We start from the raw sequence: 17,651 nt of genomic DNA on the forward strand, positions 1-17,651 counted from the left end.
ACCGAAACGTCCATAACTGAGGGACGTCACCTCCTTTAAGATCAATTTTGTTAATCACTTCCAACCAGTCACTTTGCAGCACATAATTACGATTACTCTCATCTACTTCATTCTTCTTTGGCCACTTTGATAGACTTAGCTTCACCTCTTCTTTGGTTTCCAGTATAAGTGTCACCTTAATATCACAACCTTCATCCAATTCCCTCTTTTCTTGATCCGTTAACAACATACATCCATCAACCTTACGCATCTCAGTCTTGGGAATCAATAATCGTTTGTGTTGTTCACTAACATCTGTAACACTTACGTATTTTTGCATTACGAGCTTAGGGACTTCATCGGTCAAACCCTTGACTTTCTCTATCAATTCACTTGGAAGATTCGGGGGTTTAAAATCTGCCTTCTTCTTCTGTTCTTTGGTTGGCCTTGGATTTTTTTGCTTTTTCGGTGTACTTTTGCTTTCTTCATCGCAATAACTACTTCTCTTAAGCTTTCGTACCCTTTCTTGATGCGTAATAAGAGAACTATTATCAGTAGTGAATGTACCATTAGTGCTTTTTCTCGTACTAGCTTTTTCTTCATGATTCATATGAACAACCTTGTCATGGTCGTAATTATAATAAATGTCTACTTAAAAGTCTCATCTTTATTTTGATGAAAAAGGTATGTAACAAAAGAATACGAAGTATTATGTTGCAATAATGTAGTACTCCGTATTTTGATTGAGAGAGAGGAGGTTGTTTGGTTCTATATATAATACATGAATGCTAAACCGTTTTGTTTTATTTATGGAAATAAACTTGAAATCCAAGTCTTAGAGGTATAATCCTAAACCTAAGCTAATCGTAAATGTCTAACCCTAACCCTAACCCTAACCCTAATCCTAATCCTAATTAGATAGGTTAACACTACTTTTGCAAATCCTTGTTCAACTTAAATTGTTCAAAATTTTTTTATTTGGATCAACAAAATAAAAAACGGAAATATTATAATAAGTTGATATCAAATCGGAATATTGAGTTGGATATGTTGTAATTTGACTTTAATAAAATTTAAAAGGATAGAAATCTGAAATCGGTTTGTCAATTTTCATATTTTCATTACCCTCCTTAATTCGTTGTTAAGTTTATTGAAACTGAAATTTGGGTTTTTTTTTTTTTTTTTTTGTTGAATTTTATTTCACCATTATTTTTGGTGGCATATACGTGTATTTGATGTTGGAAATGATATGTAGTCTACTGAATGATACTTCACTTTTTTTTTCTTTTTTTTTTTTGCTTTTTTTTTTTTTTTTGTTGAATTGTAAAATTTTCACCATTATTTTTGGTGGCATATACGGAGTATGATGTTGTATTTGATGTTGAAAATGATAGGTAGTCTACTAAATGATACTTCATATATCTAGAGACGGCTTGGAAATAATCTGGATCACATTCGGTGGTGACTGATGAAAGAGATCGTTTGGATGCTAAGCTAGCACTGGTGAATGGTAATGTTGTCATTTCCGTCTCATTTTATGTGCTTCACTTTAGAAAAATGCTCCCATAAAAATTAGTCAAACGAGAGCAAGTTAAGTAAAATAAAACTAAGGCATTGTTCACTTCACTTTAAAAAAGAAATTACTCACATTTAGTAAATAGAAGTTCCAAAAAAAATACTCGCATTCAGACTAAGCCCATAATATACGCAATAGAAAAAGATACATGAACAACAACAAACCAAACATGACCACACACAAAAAAAAAAAAAAAAAAAAAAAAGCGCTCACAGACACGATTGACGTATGCTCAATGCACCATGCACCGAGTTATTGTTTGCTTAAACACAATTTGATGTAACATGAGGTCTCACAATAGAAATAGCATTTAGACTTGTTATGACTTAGAGTTGAATGACAACCTTACCAGAATTGGAACTGGTAAAAAGTGAAGCAATGCTATCTAAAAAGCTTTCAATACCCTTGTTAGTTTTAAGTTTTGAGCTTAGTTTTTGTTCCTCCAAATATCCACCCATTTCTGTTGCAAATTCCTTGAACTGATGAAGATATGACAGTAACATGAAGCCTTGCATGTGAACTTCCTTTCCCACCATATTCAATAGATTTCTCACTCCTTCCCTTTCTGTCCAAACCTGTTTAAATCACATACTTAAGATCGAATTTAATTACATGTAATTATGCATGTAGCACTCTACAATTTTTTATAGAAGCTATATCAATTCGACATATAATTATAGCACTCCGTGCATAAATAGTTAGGCAAAATTTGTACATCGTGAATCACAACAACACGAGGTGATTTTAGCAACTAACAAATTAAAGACAGTTGCAAATCAACCTCCACTTGTTTTCATTTCAGTTCAAGTTAATTAAAAGAACATAGTCGTCTAATGCTCCTTCCATTTACAAATTATAAATAGAAATTATAGAAAGTACTCCGTATATACCTTATTGTATTGGGAAATCATTCCACAAAGTGGAATACGCGCATATTTATTAACATGATTAAGAACAGCCTCAAGAGTTCTGCCTCCGACATTCTCGAAGTATATATCAATTCCATTAGGAAAGTACCTACATAATTAATTTAGAATAATTAAAAATCCTTAGTGAAAATGAAAAGATATTGTGTGTATATATATAATAATCCTCAAATTAATTACTTGCTTAAGGCAGCATCAAGATCTGTTTCTTTCTTGTAGTTGAATGCATCATCAAATCCAAATTCTTCCTTCAATAATCTCACCTATAAAAAATACGTTCGTTTAAATTAAAACTCGGTGCTACCAATAATAATCCGGGAGGGGAGACAGGATATACATACTTTCAAGGGCTACGTATAACAAAACCCAAATATAAAAACGTACCTTGTCATCAGATCCAGTGCTACCAATGACGCGACAACCTTTGATTTTAGCCAATTGACCAGCAATCATCCCAACACCTCCAGCCGCGGCAGAAATGAACACATTCTCCCCTGCCTTTGGCTTCCCTATTGCTTGAATTCCTATCCATGCTGCAAATCCTGGTACTCCTGCACATTTCCCCCATAATCTATATGCTTAGGCATTTTCACTCAATTTTATGACTTCGTCTAAATATACTCCCTCCGTCTTTTTAATTAAGAAGAAATGAACAAGTAGAATGATGGAGGGAACAATTAAGAATAAATTATAAAACATAGAGACAAAGGGAGTACGTAGTATAAAATCATCGTACCAAGCACATTGAGATACTCCGAAGGGCTGACCCCTAAGGCAGGATCAATTTTAGTAGTCACAGCTTGAGAGGGTATTACACTATACTCAGCAACTGGCATTTCTGGGCAAACCACCAAGTCACCCTCCTTATATTTGGCATCTTTTGATCTAATTATCTTCCCTACTCCATATGCTACGATAACCTGCATTTAAATTCCGTTTATCCAATTATTATTAATGTCAAAAGTAAGAAAAATGTTAAGCTAGCGTAATAAATTGAACTGAAATTTTTTGTAGAGAAGTTCAAAAGAACAAGGCCTAAGAGACTTAACGACACACTATAAACCAAAATGATATATATGATAGTGTCGTTATTTTTTTGCAATGAAGAAATATAATGGCATTATTAATAGAAAGTCATACGACATTTGCTACTTGAATAACGAACCTGGTTAATGGGATACTGAGACACATTAAGACCATCCTCTTCAACACCAGTCATTCTTGAGCGCATATACGGATCAATTGAGATCCAAAGGCTCTGAATAGCAACATGATTGTCGGGGATGGAATCAACGGCTAAGGATATGCTCACAGTTCTCAATTTAAGATGATCCGACGATGGTACACCGTCTCTAGCGTAGGCTGCCATGTACCATTCTTTGCTCTGTACTACCTCCATTTCTTTGAAAACTCGATCTCTCTAAACATACACAATATAAGCACTAACTTATACTATCGAGTAATAATAAGAGATATATGGTGATAATTGCACAGGTGAAAATAATGGAAAAATATCTTACTTATGTGGTTACATAACCATTAGTAATGATTTGAAAATTTGAAATAAGTGCATCAATTTAGAACCACGCATATTGTTTCAAGGAAAAAGATAGTACATGTGAAAAACGATTGGCTTTTATGTTGAGGTGTAAAGTGTAATGACCTTTAAATTAGTCTAGAACTTGTAATGTATCAGTGCTATTTGATTTCATTGCATGCAATACACCTTATGTGACCTTGATTTCGGGAGGAAATAAGTCGTGTAATGAATAATAAACAATGATGATGTTGGTGTTCGACTTATGATGTTGGACGATAGCGTGAAGGCTAATAGTAGTAGTCTCAAGATTGTTGTGATACTCGTTTTCTTTAGTGTGCTTATTGATGAAGGATACTACTTCACAAATCGAATTAGATGTTAAAGCATTTCATAAAAATTTGAAAAAATTGTGAGAAAGGTTCTTTTAAGTGGTCGACCTTGCGAGGAAAGTTTTTTTATAAAAAAAAAATGACACAAAAGGTTTTTATATCATGTTTCGGTTGTAATGAGATATATCGTATAATATCGTATAATATATTTTAGGAAGATATTTATCTCCTAATATTATCTTTTGTATTATAGTTAATTTCCTAAATGTTCTAGGATATCTTTTATTCTAGGTTAGGGAAAGTTGCAACTATTATATATGGTTGTGCCATGGTTAATGAAAGATCAAGCTATTCAATTCTGGTCCAGCACATGGCTTAGATTCTCAGCAGGCCTACACTATTGGTCAGCCCCAATACGGCCCGCCAATGACCCCTACGGAGTTTAACAGTGCTTATTCTTCCATGAATCTTCCCAATCCGGACAACAGATGGTACATGGACTCCGGAGCTACGTCTCATATGACAAACAATGCCGGTACACTTCTACCCCTTTTTAATTTAAGCACTAATAATCATATTTTAGTAGGTAATGGTCACCGCATTCCAACTACTGGTTATGGTCATACCACCCTCCCTAATAATAATTCCCTTAGTCTCAAAAATGTTCATCTTGCACCTCAAATTATTAAGAATTTAATTTCTGTCCGAAAATTCACTTCTGATAATAAGGTGTCTAAAGAATTTGACCCTAATGATTTTACTGTGAAGGATCTTCGTACGGGGAGGGTAATAACGAGATGCAATAGCGTCGAAGAGCTCTATCCAGTCACCTCAAGCTCACCAAGCACTTGCCTAGCCACCATTCTCACTGCAGTCACCCCATGGCATGATCGTTTAGGACATCCCGGAGCCTCTTCTTTAAGTTTTCTTAGGAACAATAATTTTATTTCTTGTAATAAGGAATATGATTCCTCTTTTTGCAATTCTTGTCAAATAGGAAAACATGTTAGACTACCTTTTTATGATTCAAATAATAATACTTTCTCTGCTTTTGACATTATTCATGTCGATTTATGGACTTCTCCTATTCGAAGTATTAATGGTCACAAATACTATTTAGTACTTCTCGATGATTTCACTCATTATGTGTGGGCCATACCTCTTGCTTATAAATCTCAAGCCTTCCAATCTTTCATTCACTTTAGACAATACGTGCAAATACAATTTGAACGGCCTATTAAATCCTTTCAAAGTGATCATGGTCGAGAATTTGACAGTGATCCATTCAAAAAATTTTGTGTTGAAAATGGTTTGGTTTTTCGATTTTCTTGTCCTCACACATCCTCACAAAATGGGAAAGCCGAACGCATGATTCGAACCATAAATAATGTCAAACGCACCTTGTTATTTCATGCCTCATTGCCCCTTTCTTATTGGTCACATGCTCTTGAGACGGCCATATATCTTCTCAATATTTTACCAACCAAATCTCTTAAGCACATGACTCAGGCTCAGGCTTTGTTTCGTAGAAACCCATCATATAACCACTTTTGGGTTTTTGGTTGTCTATGTTTTCCTAATCTTTCGGCAACTGCTCCTAATAAACTTGCTCTTAGATCCACTCCTTGCATCTTTTTGGGGTACCCTTCCAACCATCGTGGCTACAAGTGTCTTGACCTCGCAACCCGCAAAGTCATGTGACTTTTGATGAGTCTACCTTCCCCTTTAAAAACATTGAACAATACACTTTAAAGGAGTATGATTTTTTGGGATTTGATGAGAATTCCCCACTTCTGACTCACCAATTCATACGGCTCCAATCCACTAAAGCCCATATGCAACAAGGCCCAACCCCAAATGGACCTCACGCCCATGACCAATAGTGTAGGCCTGCTGAGAATATAAGCCACGTGTTGGACCATGTTATATCAGAGCCAGGTTGATCAATTTCCAGCGTTGATCAAATTTTTCCGGCCAAAAATAGTCAAGTGCACAGCACATGACCACTTAAATTAAATGAACTTTTTTTTTCCCCCTCGATTTCCCTTTTTCCCCCTAAATTTTCCCTCTTTCCCTTTTCCCCCTTTTCCCCTCAATATCTTTATGAGATATTAGTTTGTCACCGGTTTAGACATGGCTTCAGTCCTAGGGCAAAGTCAGGGATGCTACTAAACAACTGACATTTTTAGCCGAGGGAAAGAGGGAAAAAAATAAATTTTAGTGGTCATGTACTGTGCATGTGAGTATTTTTTTGGCCGGAAAAATTTGGTCAACGCCAAAAATTGGTCAAAGGATCCTCCCCACAACCTAAACATGATATAAAGACCTCTTATGCCACCTTTTTTTACAAAAGGATTTTTCTTACAAGGTCGACCATTTATTAAAAGGACCTTCCTTACAAATTTTCCTAAAAATTTCTTCTCAAATGTATCAAATCATGCAATATAGATCGAGGGGTCTTGAATTTGAGAATTCAAGTATTTAACGATTGATCTTTCTAGTTAAAGAAATTTGTATTGTATTTGTATTCTACACACCAAGAAGGCAAGAAAGGGGGGAGGGGGGGGGGGGGGGAGGAATGAAAAAACGGTCGTATATTAATGAAACTAATGATATATACAGTACACACTAACACAGCTATCTAAATGCGAAATCCTTTGGACTCCCAGTAGTCCAGTACAAAGCAACAAGGAGCTTGGGGCCGATAGATATTTGTGTTGGGATTCCCTCCTTAATTATGGGGTTCCCAAAAATTATCATTTTTAAAAAATAACAAAAAAAAAAGAAGAAAAGGGGAGATGATTTTGGTCAATTGGAAGCGAAGACCTTGGAACTCACAAATGGCATCACTTCGTGAATAGGATAGTTCATGTATGATCTTGAACTTAGTATGTACCTTGAATTTGTCATATTTTCTAAATTAAGAGAATGTGACTAGGTACATTTTTTCTCTACATTTGTGTGGAAGATTCTAGGCTATCTCTAGACATCTATAAATAGGAGAACCTTGGAAGAGCTTGACATACTAGTCATTCCACAACAAGCATTGTGAAGAAAACCTCTAAGAGAGTAAGAGAGAGCCATAAAGAAAAGTGAAAAGCTTGAGATCATCTTTAATCTCAAGTTAGTGAGTGTTCCACAATTATACCTTGTGAGAAAATATTATTATCCATTCAATTTGGGTGAAGTCATATTGTAATCTACTACTCTCTCCGTCCCATAATTACAGGCAAATATACTATTTTGGGTGTCCCAAAATATTCCTCCTATTACTAAAAATAACACCTAATCATTATTTAGTTTATCTTTTCTATACAAATTACACATATACCTAAAAATCATTACTTATTTTTTCTCTTTTTCATACAAAATACACATATATCTAACAAATCATTACTTACTTTTTAACTTTTCCATATAATATTCTCTACTTTTTATTATTCTCACACAACATTCTTTACTTTTTATCTTTTTCATACAATATTTTCTACCTTTTCCATCCTTCTTAAAAATCGAATTTTTAAGAGTTATTTGCCTGTAATTATGGAACGCAAGGAGTATTATATTATAGTGGAAGTTTTGGACTACTAGTCCAACAGTTTTTTTTTTTTACCATTATTGGGTTTTTCACATTAACAAAAATCTCTTGTGTTACTTTGTTCTTTTTATTACTATTATTTTGTGTGAATGGTAATGTTATCTCCGTCTCATTTTACTTGCTACGAACACTTTAACGAAAAAGAAAAAACTATCATAAAAATTGATCAAACGGGAGCAAGCTGAGTAAAATAAGACTAAGGTCTTATTCACTTTACCTTACAAAAAAAATATTCGCATTCACGATGACCAAAAAAAAAGAGCTGAGCTCTAAGGATTGTACGACGTATGGACGATGCGCCATGCACCAAGTTCGTATTGTTTGCTTAAACACAATTTAATGTAACATGAAATCACACAATAAAAAGAGCATTTAGACTTGTTATGATTTAAACTTGAATGACAACCTTACCAGAATTAGAACTGGTAAAAAGTGAGGCCATGCTATCTAAAAAGCTTTCAATACCCTTGTTAATTTTAAGTTTTGAGCTTAGTTTTTGTTCCTTCAAATATCCACCCATTTCTGTTGCAAATTCCTCAAATCGATGAAAATATGATCGTAACATGAAGCCTTGCATGTGAACTTCCTTTCCCACCATATTCAATAGATTTCTCACTCCTTCCCTTTCTGTCCAAACCTGTTCAAATGACATAATTAATAATTTACGTTTAATTTGACATATAACTATAATACTTCGTAAATAGGCAAACTTTTGTATACAAACGAATCACAACTGCAAAAGGTGATTCTATCTAAATTTTTGCAATTAACAAATTAACGACGTTTGCATATCAGCCTAGATAATAATACACTAAGGTGTTGTTTAATGGAACTTATTTTCACTTTAGTTTGGTTTTAATTTTTAACTCCTTCATGAATAAAAAGAAAGTACTCTATACATAGTTATACTCACCTTATTGTATTGAGAAATCATTCCACAAAGTGGAATACGTGCATATGTATTCACATGATTGAGAACAGCCTCAAGAGTTTTGCCACCCACATTCTCGAAGTATATATCAATTCCATTAGGGAAGTACCTGTAATTAATTTAGAATTCAAATCCATAATTAATGCTAAACTAGATAGGGGTTAAAATGAGAAGATATACATAATACTGCACAATTACTTGCTTAGAGCAGCATCAACATCTGTTTCTTTCTTGTAGTTGAATGCATCATCGAATCCAAATTCCTCCTTCAATAATCTCACCTATATAAAAATAAGTTCCATTTAAATTAAATTATAATAGACATCACATTTGTTTGAAATTGGAACTAATTAAAACCTGGAGGGGAGATGGGATCGATGTATATATGTACCATCTCTAGCGTAGTATTATATATACACCTCCAACTCCAAGGATTACGTATAACAAAACCCAATAATAAAAATGCACCTTGTCATCAGATCCAGTGCTACCAATGACGCGACAACCTTTGATTTTAGCCAATGGACCAGCAATCATCCCAACACCTCCAGCCGCGGCAGAAATGAACACATTCTCCCCTGCCTTTGGCTTCCCTATTACTTGAATTCCTACCCATGCTGCAAATCCTGGTATCCCTGCACATTTTCCCCATATATCCTACTTTATATTATAAGGCTTTTCCACTTTGATTATATGACCTACTCATCATCAAAACTGTACTCCCTCCATCTTTTCAATTAATTAAGAAGCATTATATTGAACAAATAGAGCGATGGAGAGAACAATTAACAATAAAATAAAACATAGAGACAGAGGGAGTACGTAGTATCAAATTAAATCATCATCGTACCAAGCACATTGAGATACTCTGAAGGGCTGACCCCTAAAGCAGGATCAATTTTATTAGTCACAGCTTGAGAGGGTATTACACTATACTCAGCAACTGGCATTTCTGAGCAGACCACCAAATCACCCTCCTCATATTTGACATCTTTTGATCTAATTATCTTCCCTACTCCATATGATACAATAACCTGCATTTAAATTCCGCTTATTCACATTACTATTATTGTCGAAAGTAAGAAAAAGTAACCATAACTCTAAAGATCAGAGTACAATAAAATTCTGTAGAGAAGCTTAAAAGAACAAGGCCTAAGAAACTTAAAGTAGCAACACTATAATATTTGATAAAACCAATGCAAATGTCTATTTTATAGCAGCAAAGAAATAAAATGGCGTTGTTAGTTATTATTAATAGAAAGTCATACGACATTCGCGACTAAAAAAAACCTGGTTAATGGGATATTGGGACACATTAAGACCATCCTCTTCAACACCAGTCATTCTTGAGCGCAAATAAGGATCAACTGAGATCCAAAGGATCTGAATAGCAACATGATTGTCGGGGATGGAATCAACGGCTAAGGATATGCTCACAGTTCTCAACTTAAGATGATCCGACGATGGTAGACCGTCTCTAGCGTAGGCTGCCATGTACCATTCTTTACTCTGTACCACCTCCATTTCTTTGATATCACTGTCTAAATCATACACAAAATAAGCACTAATTTATACGAAAAGAGAAAAATGGTGATGATTGCAAAGATGGATAAATATCTTAATTTTGTGCTTTCTTAACCATTAATTAGTAATGAGTTGAAATAAGTACATCAATTTAGGACCACGCATATTGTTCCACATCTTACCAAGTGTACTATCTTTATCAAGGAAAAAGATACAACATAAGAAAAACGTTTGGCCTTTAACTGCTCCTGTGGGAGTGTGGGGTGTAAATGTGTAATGACCTCTTTATTAATCTACAACTCGTACTGTATTATGTGACCTAATCGTATATGATAACTTTGATTTCGGGAGGTAATAAGTCGTGTAATGGATAATAATCAATGATGATGTTTGTATTCGACTTGTGATGTTGGACGATATTGTCAAGGCTAGAGGTAGTCGTCTCAAGATTGTTGCGATTCTCATTTTCTTTAGTGTGTTTATTGATGAAAGATACCACTTCACGAATCAAATTAGTTAAAGTGTTTGTCTCAAAGAGACAATATATCATATGGATTGAGGGGTCTTGAATTTGAGAATTCAAGTATTCAACGATTTGTTTCCAAAAAAAAAAAAAAGTATTCAACGATTGATCTCTCTGTTTAAAGAACATTATACAATACTCTGTATTGTATTTGTATACTAGTCACCATGGGGAAAAAAATGTAGAAACAACGAAAAACGGTCATATATTCATGAAACTAATGATATATACAGTACACACCAACACAGGCTACACAGCTAACTGCGAAATCCTTTGGACTCCCAGAGTGAAAGACTAAAAGTACAAAGCAAGGAGCTTGGGAAAATATTTGTTCTTGTACAGTTCACAACTGATTTGTCATTCGCGTATGAGTAGTGTATTACACATATAATACATTACTTAGATGTCTAATACAGTACTAGAATAATTAAACAAAACCCTATCTGAATAGTGTGAGGAACCACCATTCCATTGTGATCGCTATAAAACCCCTAGATTGCAGATTTGAATAGCTTTTCTTTGATTCCTCGAGATTTTCCAAGGATCGCTGATCAAGCAAGCATCTACAACTAACAGTTTATGTTGCAAAGAGTGGCAACGGTTCATGCTAAGTTGTGTTATGTAGGAACTTGAATTCCCTGTCAAGTTTATCACACAAAAAAGATTTGATTTCAGAGTCCATGAGCAAATACTTGTCAGACACAAGGAAATACAGTGCCCAACTTAATTATTTGTTTCTTAACTAATATGAAGTAATGTGCTTAATAAAACCAACTGTCTAACAAGCGGTTAAAGAAGAGACGTACTTTATTGAGCTTCTTGTAAAAAATCAGTTCCACCTCTCGACGAAGAATTTCCACATCCTTTGCATAATCACTTTGATCTTCCTCCTCCATTAACTGCTGCAATTGCAGCCTCATTCTTTCCAATGCCTTGTCCAAAGCGCAGAAGTCCTTCAAAGCAGAAGCATCAATCGTTCTAAGTTGTAGAAGACTCTTAATTGCAGCAAGTGCCTGTAAGAGAAAACAACATAATGTTCAATCAACAGCATAGATACAAACATGTTCATAACTATTTCACGGACCATCAACATCCAAGTTATACTCAACAATAGAGGGAGACAGAACAAACAGCTATGTTACATGCACTTGGATACTCATATCAGACACTAGACACTCCCATTTTAGATTGATTTTCCATTGTTTTTCACCAAAATGAGGTGTCAGTGAAATGCCCAATTGCCAAGGATCCAACAAGGGTAATTGGGCGAAATGAAATCTGAACAACGAAAAACATTAAGAAATTTGGGGTGTGAATGTTCAACAAGCACATTGCCGATTCAGATTCACAAATAACAAAATTAAAAGGGTACCTTTTCCTGGAGATCAAGGTCATCTGACGATGTTAAATTAACTATCGCCTTCAGAAAAACATGATCTCTGAAAAAGGGAAGCTCTGCCTGATCAGCATTCTCTGATTGGGACTCTGCCAAATCACCAATAAGAAAGACGCATTTTTGGCGTAGTCTGATGTCAAAGGTAGAATTGCTCAGTATATCCTGCAAAGAAGAGAACATTAATGCAACTTTCAAGCCCTATTAGAGCATCTCCAATAGTAAGCTACAACAACTTGTACCTTACCTTGCCACATCATAATTTCAAGCAACAATGAATTTAGGCTACAAGTTGCACCAACAGTAAGCTACACTGCTTTGTAGCTTGTATAAGCCTTTTATTTTTGTTTCTAACATAATTTAATTTTTTTTTTCTTCTAAACATAATTTAAATTAACATAATTTAATTTATAATAGTAAATTATTATATAATTTGTTTTGAAGAAATATTTATATATATTTTTCACAAATTAGATAGGAAAACAATACAATATTAGTTTAATACAAGGTTTTAACCTAATGCATATAAATCCTGTAATTAACAAAAAAAAAAAAAAAAAAAAAAAAAAAAAACCTAATGTATACGCAGTATATTTTTTTTAACAAATACGTTTAACTACGTATTTAACTTCCCTTTATTTTAATATAATTTATTTATTTTATAAAAATATATGGTAGTTGAACTAAATATATATAGAATATAGGAAGTGTATATGTATAATATTAATATTCAAATCAATGTATGATATATATGAATCTTGCTATGAAGATATCATGTTTAAAAAAAAAATAAATAAATAAAAAAAAAATGATAGGAATAGGATAAAATATAAAGTGTTGGGAACATAGAGTATAGATCGATGTCATCGATCTACTACATATATCACTGAAGTTTTTCCTGCTTTCTTTCTTCCCCAATGGTAGAGCTACAAATATGTAATTCTTAAATATTGCAAGCAAGTCCCTAAAACTAACCATTGGAGATGCTCTTAAAATTAAAGCTAAGCATGCCCTAATAATAGCCAAGGGAAACCAACTCCCTTTTAGTTCCATGTTTTCATCAATATGGCCTTTCTTTAGTATTTATCTTTATTTTTATGTTTCCAGAATTGGATGAGCAGATAATTAAGGTGTAAGTTGGATAAGCCAGATACCACCAGAATTTATCCTAATTTACCTTAAGCGTCAAGTCTCCAGCTTCCGCGTAAAAATTCTCCTGGCCATTTAAATTGTTTCTGACTAAGGCAGAAACTGCATACAGTGCTTTGTTGGCCTCTTCCACAGCATCAGATTTCACCATCTCCAAGAGCTTCGCCAGTATACCAAAATCCAAAACCTGAAATCCACAAGTAAACTTATCACATAACATGAACAAACATCTTTTAGCCATTAGTGAGGTTCCCAGTTCATAATGCATTTTCGTTAATGTATAGTGAACACATACAGCTGTATCCTGCAGCAAAAATGCAGAACTACTTGTGAAGAACAGATAAGCTAACCTGCTTCTGAACAACTGGATTGTTCTGACATGCTTTTCCAAGAACCCAAGCAGCAAGTTTCCTTACATCTGGCTCAGCATTGTCAAGCTGTCTTATAACAGCGGCAAGACCCCCAAGTTTGTTCAAATCTGTTGTAAAATGACGAAAGAAGTATTAACCATCTAGAAAGCCCTATCCAAATTAAAATAAACAAAACCTTTTTGTCAACACACTATCACAATAAAACAATGCTGACTAATGTTGGAGCTAAAAATGGTTTGTTTGGGGGACAAAATCAGAAGACCCCAAATTGGGGTGGGAGTGGGAAGGCGAGGAGAGTTTGCTAGAGATTAAAATGTCAAAAAACATGCCGATGCAGCGCTAACAAATTCCACAGTCGAGTACAGAGAATATAAAGCGCTATTGTTCAGTATGTCCTGCAGTCCTGGTCTTCAAGGTTCTAAAATATTACTTTAAAAGTTCAAAGAACTCTAACAGTCTAAACTGCAACAGGATAAAGATTGGTATAAATAGAGAGTTGGAACCCTAAAATTGCAATATTAAGCTTCTGTGTATAGGACATACCATTGGCATTGTCAATAGGCTCAACAAGTGTCAACAGCTCTTCCAGAGCACGAAGGCGGTCTTCCAAAGAGAGAGAGGAATTATTCAAGTCATCTATTGCAATTTTCATCAGCTCTGCATCTGAAGGCATTTTTAACTTTTCCATTAATTCCTGGACACAAGACAATACACATGTTAGATCTAAAAGCAGTGCCAAAGATTCAGGTATATTGCCACAAGAAAACAAATATTGGAATTTATAACAAGAACAGCAGAAGGAATTCTACTAAGTGAAATTATCTCGAGTGAACAGGAACATGTTGCCCTAACGGGAAGGTTATAAAACTTATGATGAAAGCAGTGACATTTTAATTTGTCAAGTAAGTGTGTAAAACACTTCTTCGCACCTACAATGTTTAGCACATCTTTAATTTGTCACTATCAGTAGATATAAGTAAATATGTTGCTGGGAGCAGGCATAAACACAAGATATTAGCTAAATTATAGACAATGTTCTTTTTCAAAAGATCTACAAGTAGCAAGGTAAGACAGTTGAACAAGGAGTAGCTTAATGCAAGCTACATAAAATTTAAATTCTTCACCAAAGAAAACAAGAAGGCAAAAGTAATGATATAGAAAAGACCATTATGTTTTGTTTATAGCATTTTGAGTACTAAAAGATAAACACCTTAATTTCTATTTGGCGCCTCTTCAGGTCATCATCAGACAGGCGCTGCACAGATTTTGCACCTTCCTTTAACTTTGCTGGATCAGAATGTCCTGTAACATCAATAAATGCAGAAATAGAGATGTCACTTCACAAGAAAAACATGTTGCACACAACATGCCTAGAATATTACATTCAGTGAGAAGACTTGTGCAAACACTAATCATATGGTAATTCGGATTGCTGTAATAAATGTCAAGTTATTTCCATAAAAATCTGTGGGGTAAAAGGATTATGCTTGGCAGCTAAAGGTGCACCAAAAGAATATATAAAATGTGGAGTATATCCTTTATTTTTTTTCTTATTTTGAGTGGGGATGCATGAATAAACTCTTTGACAATGGAGATTCAAACAGGTGAGTAAATATGATTACACTGCCACAACGAGATATCTGACACAAAGAAATTCAAAAAATTTAAAGATAGATAAGAATTCCCTTTATATGAACAATGAAAGGGGAGTTCTAACTACTACTCTCTCCTTTGAAGACAACACCACTAAGCATTTAACAAATTTCCGGATATTTTTCTGCCACTTCATGGCACACTACTCATAGTGTTATCTAGCTAATGACTAATCAAACTATTTTGAATACTCCTGGCAACGTCTAGAATTCTCCCACTGGCTACTACACTATATAGAATACATGCCAGGGAATAAAAAGCCTTAGCAAAAATATCAAGGCCTGCTCCCTCTAACACCAAGTGACAAACCCAGATTTTGACTCTGTGTATCCTTAATTTCAATCAGGGTGCTCCACCATTATGTGGTTTACTGCATAGATAGCAGTCAAATTTTATGATCCACCATGTCATCTAGTGTTAGCCTTACTTTCTAATAAAAAACAAGACAAGTTAGGGTCAGCAGTATTAATATAGAGTATATACTACAGTTAAGACTCAGATATGCAGTGTAGCGGTGCCATGATGCTAGAATATACAGTGACACCTATATGTCTTATGCAACAATGTAGAATGGGGAAATATGTACGAGTACTTAGTGACTGAAATTAAGGTTTTACAAATCAAATCAAGGCTGATATCCAGATAAGAAAAAAGACAATTCTAATGACATTAAATGACTTTGATAAAATAATAGCAACCCAAAGATACTACTCAACAAAGCATAAAGAACGAAAAAGGGTGATACCTATTGCCCACTGTAACATCCCATCAAGAGAAGAGAAACCACCATCAAGCTCATCATTGTCATCCAATGCCTCAGGTTCTGCAGGTTGCGGATTCTTTAACAATTCTCCTTCTTCTTTACCAGTCGACCAAAACAACCCCAGAGCTGACTTGTTAACGCGGCCATCACTTGCCCATGCCATTGCAGCTGATATTACGACTACTACGGACAGAATAAGGCTCAATCTAACTACCCTCATCTTGTACAGTATCTAGAAGAAAAACATTTGCAAGAATTCCAAATGTCTGTCAGCTTACCAATCCTAAAAAACACAAAATCAAACTAGTATACATAATATACTTAACCATTCAATCAAAATCACCAACAGATTAATAACTTAATAAGTACTTGATCTACACATAAAAACCTCCAATTCATGAAAGCAATAACACACAATTATTTCCAGAATTTTCTATACCATATTTCAAAATTGAACCCAATTTGTAAAAATAGAAGGCTTTCTATAAACACCCATTATCAATCAAGCTTCCCTAATCATAATCACAGTAATTTGTTCTTCCCATTTCTATCAAATCAAAGTTCTTTCATACAAATTTCACTACATTTCTACTTAAACCAAACAAACAATTCCACAAAAATAAAACCCATCAAAATCAAAATTAATAAACCTTCGATTTAGCTAATCCCCATCAAGAAATTGACTTAAAACCCAAATTACAAACCTAAAATACACCAAGATTCAACTTTAAGTAAGATTAACAACAAGATTAATGGGCACGTAATTAATCTTCAACAAATCCAGAAAATTAAGCATCATTAAGAATCTGGGTAATGATTTAAACAGCGAGAAAAAGGGTATTTTACAACAATCAGAGAGGAGAAAGATAACATACTGATTACTAAACTCAGAAATTGAATTTCGTCGAAGAGAAAGATTTCACGGAGGTTTTTGGCTGAGGAAACTGTATACGAGTAATTTTTTATTTATTTTTTTTCCTGTGTAATAAAAGTTGAATTGAATTAAAATGGGGAAATTAAAGAAAATTGTTTAATGTGTTTTCGACGTTTACATCAGCTAGCCAATGACATTGCAAGAGATCTGTTTGCACTTTATGTTTGGACACATAGGATGAAGTTTCTAGAGGCCTTTCTGTTACTTTTTCTGGATTTGCCAAAAAAAAAATGATCCGGAAGAGAGGAGGAAATGTAGGAAATGGGAACCTGTGTATTGGTTGTTGACTGGAGGAGGTTAGGGGCCTAGGGGGCGGTGTTGTTGGTGAGTCGTGGCTAGATCGGGCAAAATTGACCCGACTAAAAGTATTTGTCCGGAAACTTGATAAATTGAATTGATTTGAAGTAAAATTGGCCCGGCTTATTTTAAGCATGATTGAATTTAGTAGATTTGAAAGTGATT

General features: G+C 34.4%; 3 protein-coding genes across 3 annotated transcripts; all 3 read right to left on the reverse strand.

Moving 5' to 3' along the window:
- Window positions 1–1,741: 1,741 nt before the first annotated feature.
- LOC145567940 (2-alkenal reductase (NADP(+)-dependent)-like) lies at window positions 1,742–8,244 on the reverse strand. The gene is made up of 7 exons (XM_081627368.1): window positions 8,166–8,244; window positions 3,647–3,901; window positions 3,218–3,401; window positions 2,866–3,032; window positions 2,662–2,744; window positions 2,446–2,572; window positions 1,742–2,130 (listed from the first exon to the last, which is right to left on the reverse strand). The coding sequence occupies exons 2-7, from the start codon at window positions 3,878–3,880 to the stop codon at window positions 1,882–1,884; spliced, it is 1,044 nt and encodes a 347-aa protein (XP_081483494.1). The 5' UTR covers window positions 3,881–3,901; window positions 8,166–8,244; the 3' UTR covers window positions 1,742–1,881.
- LOC145567938 (2-alkenal reductase (NADP(+)-dependent)-like) lies at window positions 8,194–10,517 on the reverse strand. Its single transcript, XM_081627367.1, has 6 exons — window positions 10,170–10,517; window positions 9,730–9,913; window positions 9,348–9,514; window positions 9,078–9,160; window positions 8,862–8,988; window positions 8,194–8,585 (listed from the first exon to the last, which is right to left on the reverse strand). The coding sequence occupies exons 1-6, from the start codon at window positions 10,401–10,403 to the stop codon at window positions 8,337–8,339; spliced, it is 1,044 nt and encodes a 347-aa protein (XP_081483493.1). The 5' UTR covers window positions 10,404–10,517; the 3' UTR covers window positions 8,194–8,336.
- A 589-nt stretch (window positions 10,518–11,106) lies between these two features.
- Window positions 11,107–17,393, reverse strand: LOC145569425 (hsp70 nucleotide exchange factor FES1-like). The gene is made up of 9 exons (XM_081628768.1): window positions 17,131–17,393; window positions 16,238–16,487; window positions 15,050–15,141; window positions 14,383–14,533; window positions 13,819–13,946; window positions 13,497–13,655; window positions 12,299–12,484; window positions 11,733–11,939; window positions 11,107–11,564 (listed from the first exon to the last, which is right to left on the reverse strand). The coding sequence occupies exons 2-9, from the start codon at window positions 16,473–16,475 to the stop codon at window positions 11,544–11,546; spliced, it is 1,182 nt and encodes a 393-aa protein (XP_081484894.1). The 5' UTR covers window positions 16,476–16,487; window positions 17,131–17,393; the 3' UTR covers window positions 11,107–11,543.
- Between the last annotated feature and the right edge of the window lie 258 nt (window positions 17,394–17,651).

This window comes from Chenopodium album, chromosome 11, assembly GCF_948465745.1.
Source record: "Chenopodium album chromosome 11, dcCheAlbu1.1, whole genome shotgun sequence".
In the NCBI taxonomy this organism is placed as follows: domain Eukaryota; kingdom Viridiplantae; phylum Streptophyta; class Magnoliopsida; order Caryophyllales; family Amaranthaceae; genus Chenopodium; species Chenopodium album.

What these genes read in the sequence shown, in the direction of transcription:
- LOC145567938 (XM_081627367.1), bottom strand. Translation starts at nt 10,403, where the DNA reads ATGGAGGTGGTACAGAGTAAAGAATGGTACATGGCAGCCTACGCTAGA. An exon ending in AGAGTATCTCAATGTGCTTG is followed by an intron (nt 9,515 to 9,729) that starts GTACGATGATGA and finishes GAAAATGTGCAG; the next exon opens with GGATACCAGGATTTGCAGCA. An exon ending in GTTGATGCTGCTCTAAGCAA is followed by an intron (nt 8,989 to 9,077) that starts GTAATTGTGCAG and finishes AATTAATTACAG; the next exon opens with GTACTTCCCTAATGGAATTG.
- LOC145567940 (XM_081627368.1), bottom strand. Translation starts at nt 3,880, where the DNA reads ATGGAGGTAGTACAGAGCAAAGAATGGTACATGGCAGCCTACGCTAGA. An exon ending in GGAGTATCTCAATGTGCTTG is followed by an intron (nt 3,033 to 3,217) that starts GTACGATGATTT and finishes GGAAATGTGCAG; the next exon opens with GAGTACCAGGATTTGCAGCA. An exon ending in TGATTTCCCAATACAATAAG is followed by an intron (nt 2,131 to 2,445) that starts GTATATACGGAG and finishes TGATTTAAACAG; the next exon opens with GTTTGGACAGAAAGGGAAGG.
- LOC145569425 (XM_081628768.1), bottom strand. Translation starts at nt 16,475, where the DNA reads ATGAGGGTAGTTAGATTGAGCCTTATTCTGTCCGTAGTAGTCGTAATA. An exon ending in ACCTTGATCTCCAGGAAAAG is followed by an intron (nt 11,940 to 12,298) that starts GTACCCTTTTAA and finishes TTTCTCTTACAG; the next exon opens with GCACTTGCTGCAATTAAGAG. An exon ending in TTTACAAGAAGCTCAATAAA is followed by an intron (nt 11,565 to 11,732) that starts GTACGTCTCTTC and finishes TAAACTTGACAG; the next exon opens with GGAATTCAAGTTCCTACATA.